At 41.7% G+C, this 10920-nt stretch overlaps 1 protein-coding gene across 1 annotated transcript; it reads right to left on the bottom strand.

Moving 5' to 3' along the window:
• Positions 1–1459: 1459 nt before the first annotated feature.
• Positions 1460–10076, bottom strand: c19h15orf39 (chromosome 19 C15orf39 homolog). The gene is made up of 4 exons (XM_054620656.1): positions 9961–10076; positions 3969–7212; positions 2954–2988; positions 1460–1545 (listed from the first exon to the last, which is right to left on the bottom strand). Exons 2-4 carry the CDS (start codon positions 7168–7170, stop codon positions 1540–1542), a joined length of 3243 nt encoding a protein of 1080 aa, XP_054476631.1. The 5' UTR covers positions 7171–7212; positions 9961–10076; the 3' UTR covers positions 1460–1539.
• Between the last annotated feature and the right edge of the window lie 844 nt (positions 10077–10920).

Raw genomic sequence — 10920 nt, 5'->3', positions numbered from 1 at the left:
ATGTGGATAATGAAAATAAATACTCAACTTCATAGTTTCTTACAATAAAAGTTTAAAAAACCTAAAAAAGGACACATGGATTTGTTTTGCATGGGTTATAAATTAGGAAGTGTTGAAGCATTTATTTTACATAACAGCCTAATTTTTGTATAAACCACAAAAGCTAATGATAGATGTGTCAAAAGATAAGCGCTGAAAAAAAACATCTACAGGATGTTGCGCATTTGCTAGTCCGTGCCCAAAAACTGCAGTTGCAAGTGACAAAGAATGTGTTGCTGACCTCATTACAATAAAAATAATCCAGTCCAACTTCATTCCTGAGGAGGCCTGACAAAAGACATCAGCCTGTTGTTGGCAAGTTAAACAAAAAAAAATACAGTAGGGGGGAATTGCGATTTCAGTCGGTGACATGGCAAAAAACAAAACTGGCACCTAAACATTTGTTTGGGTAAACTTAGTCTTCAATTTTAAGCCAGCCTTTTTTATAGTCCATCAGTAGCTCCAGGTAGTACTTCCACTCTGGCTCGCTGTCATACCTGACCTCAAATATAGTTTTTAGAGGGTTGGAGTGGGCTTCATGGATACGCAGCACTTCCCCTCTGTACCACACTTCTGATTTATCATCTTCTTCGTACAGATGACGAATCCTCTTTCCTACCAGGTCTGGGTAGAACCTCATGGCCCTACGAGCCCTCTGGACGGCTGAACGCAGGACCCATCTCCTCCTGTGTTCAGCGCTGTGGCAGGTAGACAGGTAGGGACAGTATTTGATCTTTAAGAGCGATCTGCGTTTTCTTTCAGAAGGGCTGCCAAGCGGTCTCAAGGCGTGAGGGAAGCTTCCTGTTCTCTGCCACCTGTGGGTTACTCTCGGCGTCCTCCTGTGAAGGTCCCTCTCGCTGCTCGCTTCCCCCACCCCACTATCAGTATGTAAGTGGGAAGGATCAGCAAATTTCTCTAAGTCTGAGACTGCTTGGTAGCACGCCTTTTTTCTGTTTAGACCTTCGCTAAACATCCTCCTCAGCTTGAGAATGACGCCTGAACAATTCTTAGATCTATCTGGAGATTTTGCACCAACAGGCGGCAGACTGGAGTATTCCTCTGTTTCTGTGTCACTTGGAGATGGAGAAAGCTTGTCAAAGGTAATAGGACACATCCATGAATTTTCCGAAGGTGCGCTTAGTGGAATGAGTGAGGAATCCGGCTCTACAATCATATGGTCACTTCCTTTTTTTTCAGTCTCTTGGGACTGATTGTAACTCCAGGTTTTCTCACTAAATGCATCCAGCACACCTCCACTTACAGTCTCCTTGGTGTCATCTGCCTCTTCCTTCTCTGACAAACTGTTGTCCAGAAACATACGCCTGGAACTGGTCTTTACCCTGCTTTTTGTTCTATTCCTGTTTTTTTCATGGTCCTTCGGACGTCTCTGTTGGTGTGATTCTGAGGGTGAGGCGGTGATGTCTGAAAATACAGGACTCCTGCAGCTGATAGTCTCCTCACAACCTTCATCGTTTTCTCTGTCAGGAGGATCATCCATATCTAATCCTGCAACACAGGAGTATAGAAATTAGGAGACGCCGAAATTAATACAAAAATATAACAAAGTTGTCAAAAAAGAATTCCTTTTGTGATCAGGTAGAATAAAGAGGCGTGTGGAAGTTTGGGAGATGTGACTCTCAAAAAATATGAATTTAATAAAGTGAATAAAAAAAAGCAAGCTAGCAACCACAAAGTTCAACACAGGTTGACAAATCAATGCTCCCATAGCGCATATTGAGCACAATGAGAAACAATTTTTTTCAGCAGACCTGGTGATTGGACAGCATTATCCTTCACCATGAAACACCCTTTCAGCAGAGACAGAATAGAAGGCAGTGGGAGTAGACACGAAGGCTGAGGAAAATAGAGTCAGCTGCTACAAGGGGTGCCATCAGTGAGGGATAAAACAGCAGAGGGGCAATAGTAAGACAAGGGAAATGTTCATATACCAAAGTCAAGTGCTCCCAAACCATGTGAACATGTCAGCAGTGAACAGAAACACGATTAAGCCCAATTCAGTTAGCAAATGGCTGTGCCAAATACTATCGATGTAGAAGGACACAAAGTAAAAAAGTGATTAAAAAAAAAGAACAAGTATATCCCATGAAAATACTAAAGCAGGTTTGTGCAGCTGAAGCAAAAGTAACTTATTCCTCTCTGTCATAGACCTCCTTTATTGTATGAAAACTATTTAAAAAACACACAAATGGGCACTGTAGTTTTTTTCTAATTAACCCCACCTACACCGTATTGGAGCCAAAAATACTCCCTAGTGCACCACATATGCAACAGAAAATAGTACAAACAAATGCACTATTTATTCTTGTTTGAGTAGCATTTGTTTCAAGAATAAAACTACCCATTTTGTGCTCTGTTTTGGTCTTTTTTTAAGATTCATTGACAGTTACAACAAAAATAAATAAATAAAGGAGTAAAAGAATATTGCCAGCCTTATCCTTTACATCCGGTTGTTTTTCCACAGCACCAATCGTTAAGTCTCACTTCTCAGCACAGATGCAGGTTTTTGGAAGGAACTGGTCAGTTAAAAGAAGATGATCACAGTCTTCTTATCTGCTCAAAATGTTTCAGTTAATCCCCTCTGTGTGTGTGTAGCATGCTTTCACTTCCTTCCTCCGGTAATCTGATCCAACAGCCTGCCTCACAATCTTTTAAGGTCCACCGATGCTATCTACCAAAAGCATGAAGGAGAGTTACATTTTTCTTAAAAATAGCACAGCTCAGCAACCGTCCCTCCACCCACCAGAACAAGCATAATGCAATCATGCAACTTCTTGTGATTAGTTACTGTTAGTAGTTAGTTACTGAAAGTTAGCAGGAAAAAAATCCTTATTTCTAATCAGAAAAATCAAAGAGTAGTGAGATTGCGGGACAACATAAAAAAAAATAATAATACCTGGACTCTCTTTTGGACATCAGGTGAGGTTGATTCTGTAAAAAATAAATGGATTTTATATTGAATATTTAATGTTTATTGGGAAGCCAATAATGCAGAAATAATATAATTATGATGAATATGATTACTAAAGGCTATTTGAGGGATAACCATGAAACGGTCAAAATATGATATTTTATGATAAGATCCAGAGGAACCAGTAAGTCACACAATCTACCCGATGGGGATTTCCAGAAATATGCAAAGAAAAGCAGGAAGAACTGTTGCTTTGGCAGTCACGTTCTACACATCACATGATCAAACTAGAGGTAACAGCTTTCAAAGTATTTGTACAGGAAACCAACATCTTGCTTAACTTTTATCTGAAAAGTAGGCTTTCATATGAATCATCTCAGTTAGTCTTATGATCGATTTGAAATAACAGTTAGAACTAAGGACACCTAAACCTTTACTTTTTACAAGCCGATACATACTATTCACACACTACATACACTCACTACAAATGTGAAAAGATACATTTTTATAGCTGCCTAACCAATAAACTTTACTTAACTGACAAAATGTATTGCAACGTAGTGCTGAAGTGCAGTTGATTTTGGACAAAATCACCTATGTAATAATTTAAAAAAGGTCTCAAGTTAACATGCATGTTTATGCACGCCCCTCAAACAAATGTCCAATATTCATTCATTTCATTCACTAACATTTGTACTTCAGGCTTGGTGAAATAAGTAGTTGTGTCCAGCATTTCCCCCTGAACGGTAATTAACACAACTGTTGCTTTTTGCAACACCTCTAATTAGTCTGGCTTGATGTTACCAAAAAGAGACAAAATACAATCATACCACCCTAAAGTGCCATTCATTTGAAAAGAGACGGAATAAGGACTATAATAAGATGTCTGTAACCAAATAATATCCCTGCAACACCCGTTTCCTCCTCTCTTTACTTTTTCAGAATTGAGGTAAAAAAAATTCACATAACCTCAGTAACTCTAAAGTGAACATGGACTCACCCAGATGTTTGCAGACACAGGTGTGATACAAAAGGTTGACCACGTCAGCGTAGATGTCGGGCAGGTGTTTGAGGGACATCAGTCTTCTGAGCCTGGACGAACAGGCTCTTTTATGAAACTGGATTAGGAGCTTTTCTTCGGAGAGCGTGGTGGGACGCAGCTCCACCCTGTGCTCCTGCAGGACCTGGTCGACGAAGCTGCCCTGGACCATCGGAAACAGCAGCTCCTTCACCACCAACATGGGGAGGAACGCTGCCCCCGTCCGCATGACGTGTGGAAAGGGACAGCGTTCCTGGGCGGTGTACTCTCTCAACCTCTCCAGGACCGTACTGAGCGCTGACTTCATCTCCTCATTGAGCCACGCCTCTCTGGCCTTTACCCCCAACAAACAAGACACTTTCTGGACTTTGGTTGAAGGAGATGCTGGTTCAGTCAGTTCCAACTGAGACAACCAGGTTCTGAGTTCCTGCTCTGAAGAGGCCAACACAGAGTTGGATACTAGCTTGCAGAGTGATTGGTGCATCTCAAGGAAGTGCTTGCGGACTGGCATTTGGACTTCTAGTTTTGTTATCAATTCAGATATTGGCTGCGCAGGTGGCCTCTCTGGGGGTGGAGCTGGGCAAGAATTCTTCGTATCACAAAAAATTAAATTGTAAGTGGACAGTTTCAGACACTGGGGAGGAATGTTTTTAAAATTGAGTTTGCTCTCAGGTGGTTGCGGTGGAGTAATGGATTTGGGTGGCAGGGCGACCTCCTGTTTATGCAATGTGCATATATCGGCCCGAGAAGACGAGTTCACCTGTGCAGTCACCTCGCCAGTTTTGGTCTCATTTTCATCTGCTAATGAGGGTTTACTTTCAAGTTCATCCGGTTCACATTTCTTTATCACCAACATGGGTTCACTGTTGAATGAACCAGTCTCTTCGGGTTCTTTTTTGATTTTGATTTTGTTGCAGTCCGTCTCATTAACAGGAGTCTTTGCGGAGTCATCAGGGTCTGTTGGATCTACTTTTTCACCTTTAATATTTTTGGGTTCCAAGAGCTCAGCAGCAGCCTTCTCTGTTGGAGTATCTGCACACGTCGTTTTGGAAACCAGACAGACAACAGGCTGCTGTTTATCTTGATCTGGCCTTTTTGCTCTGATGCCTTGCTTGGTTTTGACTTCATGCTGCTCAGCTGACTGGACGATTCTTCCTGGGAATAACACTCCAGATGCCTGCAGGTATGCTTGATAAGGTGCCAGACTGAAGACATTGCCAATAACTGGCATAGGAGGGGATTCTGTTTCATTTTCTACCTCTCCAGTCTTCATTTCCACCCTTTGTCGTTTCTTAACGAGTTCCACCTCACATAAATCCCTATCCTCTTCTTTTATTTTGATGGGTGAAGATGAGTGATAAACACTTCTCTTCAGGCACCCCTTCAGAACAGCAGTGCCAGAGCTGGACACAGGACCATTGTGTTTATTTCCTGGTGCAACAGCAGGGGAATAAATTATTTTTCGGACATTTGCACAGTTAGGTACAGCTGCGTGGACTCGATCTGAACTAGGATGCGGTGACCGGGGCAGCCATGCAGCTGGGGAAACAGGAAGGTTTTGGGGCTTTTTCGGGCTCATAACCTGGGCATTACAGGAGGAATAGTCCAGGATTCTGTCCATGCTCAAGCTAGTTGGTGGAAAGACGGGTCGGTCAACATGCAGGCTGGAGAGTGGGGGATAAAATCTGTTAGTCTGTATGCTGGATGGTGAGACACCGGGTTGGCTCACACGTCTGTTAGGACTGGTTTGGTCCACGCGTAGGAATGGTGAGTTGGTGTGTGGTTGGCCAACATGCAGGCTAGCGTTGGGTTTGTCCTTGTGTAGGTTGGCTGCAGACACCATGGGGTGCTCCATGTATTGGCTGGATGGGGAAACAGTTATGTGAGTAGGGTGAAAGCTAGGCGATGCATGTTGCCTTTTTATGGGGGCTCTGATTTGGCTTGCATTTAAATGAAATCTGGGAACTGCATAACATGGATAGTCAAAACCCCGCATCAAGGCATGATTTGACAACATTTCAGGGCCTGGCATAGGAATTTCACCATGAAACTGCTGAGGCACTATGTAATGCTCCCGGGGGCTTGAGATTGTGTGTTTAAGAATAACAGGCACATCTTCTCTCGGTTTAAACTGGGTCCTGTTTTCTACCTCCACATTTGCCTGGGTGTAATAAAACATTGGGTGCTGTGTTAGCTGGCCATATTTGGACATGGGAGAATGTTCCTGATAAACCTCTGAGGTCATATGCTCATATAAGGGATGGGAGGGATATAAGCTAGGGTAGCCTCTGGGGGGAGTCTGTAAAGCCTGGCTCTTCTCACTAGGAGAACTAAACAGTGTGCGAGTCGGGGTGCAGGGGTAACTGCTGTAATTTGGGTCAATCATACCAGGAAAAGTCCTTGCTATACCGGGGCTGTATGTCTCCACAGTCATCCTCTTTAGTGGTTCTGCACTGGGCTCAGTCTGTAAACCTCTCTGTTGCGACAGCATGTCTTGTGCTTTCCTCTGGATGGGCGGTCTCTCAGTGTAGTGAGTATCGGTTTGCATCCAATCATGCTCATATACAGCGCTCGGTATCCTCGGAGAGCCGTGATCCACACTGTATCGATGTCCTATCACACAACCCAGTTCGTTACAGCAGGGGTTATGCACATACACTGGCTTAGGAATCGCTAAGTAAACAGAGTTTTCAGATGGGGGAGATGAATTCCCACCCTCAGTTTTTTGTTTTCTAAGAGCCCCTGATGCAGCAGCAGCTGTAGGGCTGCTAATCCCGGGACTTTTAGTGTATAATGTAAAGCCCTGTTTTAATGGGCCGTGATGCAGAGATGAATGACAATGGCCCTCCTCTGAAGAATTGCTGTCTTGTCTGTAAATGATGTGGTTTTGTCCATCTATGCCAGAGAGGTGACTCACAGGACTTCTGCCATCCACCAGAGAGGCCTTTGAGTTGCTCCACGGAGAAGTGAATCCTGCCCCGTCCTTTCCTCTGTGGTCATAAGTGAAGTAGGCCCCGTTGTACTGCAGCATCTGCTTACCCAGGAAACCAGACATATTTTGTGGTTTTGACAGTCCTGTGGATGCTAAGTTCCCTTCCAGTAGCGGCATCTTGCTTCGAAACACTGGGTCAACAGGGGTGTGCATTGACTGGCTGCTCATCATATAGTACCTCTGTTATGATGGTGAAATGGTATAGCTCCAGACCTGAGAATATAATAAAAACAATTAGACACTGGCATTCATTATTTATTATCTATGCAACATTGTTTCAAAGGATCTATCTTTCTAATTAGCTTGAATAAACTCCCACCTCAGGCATCAGATAGGACAGCAGCACAAAAACACTTTTTGCCCACATTAAGAAGTCATCTTTAGATAATAACTAACTTGAGGCATTTTATCAACCCTGGCGAATCTTGTGGCTTATCACATGTCACATAAACCCTTTTCAGCTGATGCACATAGGTGGAAGCAAAATACAACATGCAGTAAAGAAGTAGGAATGTGTGATGATGAGTCATAGCTTAAAACTTTTCCAAGGAATATCGTTGAATCTGTTTCCTAGGGCAAAAGTGAGTGTTGCCACAGTTTGCAATAAACAAACCAGCTCTCATGGTGGAGCCTACAGCAATACCGGTTGTGGTGGTGATATAATATCCATGTGTGATTGAGAGGTGTCTTCAGTCTTAGGCCATGTCTGCAAATATACAAATTACAATGGGACTGAATTACTGCGATACTGCATTTGAGTCATATTTTATGTTCTTACTGTGGCTCGTTTCAGGTGTGTCATCACAGTCACATCAAAAAGCTTCAGTCTCGCTCTAATAAAACCAGAACTTGTCACCTCATCAAACATGCACTTCTCATCATGGATTAATGTCCTGAGAACCCACACTACGGGGGATTCTTGGTTTCAATTCTGCATTTTAGTAAGACAAACCCTGAGTCATACTCTAGTTCCTTTTTCATACACTTCTCCAATATGAAAATCTTCTACAGTACTAAAATAAATGTTCTGAACAATTATTACTTAGTCCATTCAAGTTGGGGATAAACACCAATATTTATGCCCAGTCTGGTAAGCCAAGCGGGCAAATTAATTTAAAATCTTTAAAAGAAAATGGGATTTCTTTAAATGTTGTATGACAGATATTTGCCCATCACAACCTATCCACAATAATCTTTACACTCTGCTTCTTGTTATATGGACATGTGTTTTCTGTAAAGTCTATCATGGAGAATGGGAATATACACAACAAATAAAATTGACAGCGTATCATTATACACATGCCGTGTTTTTAGAAATGTCAGAAAACCAAATTGTTGTGACGTCTTCAAAATAATTATTGGTCTCAGATTGGTCAAGATATTCAGTTTATTATCAACAATTGAGACTGAACCAACGAATGTTTGGCATTTCAGTATTGAACATTTATCAATTATCAAAATAGTTGCCAATTCATTATAAAAAGGTGAGGATATATTATTTAAGCCCAATTTGTATACATAAATAGCACGTTATAATATCTATGAGCACCCTATGGCAACTTCAACTTCAACAGTAAAGATCAACCAGTAAAACAATTTTTTACCCCTTTAAAAATCATAGTATTTATGTATTCTCAACTCCTAATTCTGTCTTTTCTAACAGGCTCTGGAAGGCAGCATAATGCAACAGTTGTGCGCCATTCAACCTGCTTGAGTTTTGCGTAGGAGGAGAAGGAAAGATGACCTCATCACACAAACATCTGCATGAACCAAGACATAAAACATGAGACAGTTTGAGATTGTGGTTTTTTCCCTAACTTGCAGTCTTTGTCTTCCCACTAGGGGACAAACATTTCCAATAATCCCCCTAAAAACTAACAGATCACAGTGCAAATCATCCCTGCTATCTTTTGACAGGCAGCCAAATTCAGAGCTGCTGATATACATGTTGAAACATCTGTATCAGATCCAGGGGACACATTCGTCTAACAAACTGTATATAAATCATATTATGATAATAATATATGTGACATGATGAGGGTGCAGTGAAATTAACACCACGCAGGCTCATGATGCACATAGACACATAGATATTAACAGTTCATCCTGTTGACACCTTTTAGAGGGTTTACAAATTGATGGCTTATCTGCTTGAAGGAAATGTGGTTTTGGCTATTAATGCTCAGAGCTGTTCTCAAATGACTCTGTGAAGGATGTGTGTGTGTGTGTGTGTGTGTGTGTGTGTGTGTGTGTGTGTGTGTGTGTGTGTGTGTGTGTGTGTGCATGTGATTCGCATTCCCAGATCTGTATGTGATGTAGAGAGTGACTTCCTAAAGCAAAAGCATCCAAATTGACAAGCTGCGCCTCAAACCACGTGGGAAAAGAAATAAAACCTTCTGTACAAACATATAGAATGTGGTGATAATGATGAATAATGAATAATAATGATAATGTCAGGTCAAAACAAGTTGAAAGATGTTCACGTGACATGAAGTTTATTTCCGGCAAAGTAGGAGAAGTCTCAAAGTAACCAAACGACTCACGTCCAACAGAAAAGAGGAACTTAAGCTGTGAGAACATGAAGTGTCTTCGCAGGTTCTTCTGTGTGTGTTAAGGACAAATGTGTTTTATTGGACTACATGAGAAAACATTGTTGCCCTGTCATCATGACCAGCCTGCTCAAATTAACACAAATCATATTCAAATACCATAAAGCTCGACACAGTGCAGGAGATTTACATACATGCTGCAAAAGCGTCGAGAACCACGGTTTCACTAAAACCACAATGTGGGCAAACAACACAAACACACAGTTTCAGCCTCCACACTGAAGAGTCCACAACCTTTTTTCTTTTTCTTTTTAAGAGAAAACAGCAGCTTTGCGTTTGTTAAACACGGTTTTATTAATGAATGATATCATTTAGATTGCTGGTGAGATTGAGCAGTGAATGTGTTTCTTACCTCGCTGCTGTGTTGGAGAATAAATGATTTCCACAAAGGCTCCATGGAGCTTCTGAGAGAGGAGCTGCCAGAACCAGGATCCCACCAAATGAAACGAGGTGCTGCTGGAGCTTCACCCGAAGTCCATGCGGCTTCTAGAGAAGTTAACAAACTGCAGAAAAGACAAAAGGGAGGAGGATGGTCTGTGATCATAGGCGGAGTCACACCCTCGTCTCTGCACGGCTGCTGCTGCACATGTGATGTGTTCCTGCTTAACACTTTCTCACTTTTATTGTCTTTATCTTAAAGTTCAGCTGCCAGTTGGCTTCTGAAGCCCCCAAAGTGAACTTTATGTATTCATTGACAGATAACAACAGTATCTGCTGTGGATTCCCCTTCAACACACATGAGAAATGATCTGAAATAGATACTATTGCACTTCATTGATGTACAAAATAAGACATCAGGTTTTTCAAGCATTTTTCTTTTTTTGCAACCCTGCATACATTTTTCTTTTGTTGTATTTATTGCCTATTCACATAGCTATAAAAATATCTATGAGCTCCTGAAAGTTATCCCACTGCACCTTAACAACATAGAGAATCATATGGAGTGATGAATGGAATCAATCTGTTTAGCTTTTGATGAAGAATAAGGCGGTTAATGATATGAAGTGTTTCCCTTAAAAATAATGATGGTTAGGCTTGCTATAACACAGTTAAAGTCCCATGGATGCAGGTACAGTGCTGTATCCAGACTGTCAAAGGGTGCATGTCACCATGAACTGCAAAAGGATGATGTTATATCTCTTATATATAGATAGCTCGCATAGACAAAAAGCTGCTATGAAGGAATTTTCTAGCACAGAATCGCCATTCGTTGACCCCATCCAGTGGTTAATGGTTGACCAAAGTTAAAATCTGGTCAGCTATTACCCCAGACAGCATTGCCCCACATCTTTTCTATGAGCCTATATTGACG

The sequence above is a fragment of the Anoplopoma fimbria genome, chromosome 19 (assembly GCF_027596085.1).
Source record: "Anoplopoma fimbria isolate UVic2021 breed Golden Eagle Sablefish chromosome 19, Afim_UVic_2022, whole genome shotgun sequence".
Taxonomy (NCBI): domain Eukaryota; kingdom Metazoa; phylum Chordata; class Actinopteri; order Perciformes; family Anoplopomatidae; genus Anoplopoma; species Anoplopoma fimbria.
Note: the sequence above shows the minus strand (reverse complement) of the source record. Positions and strands in the feature narration are given on the sequence as shown.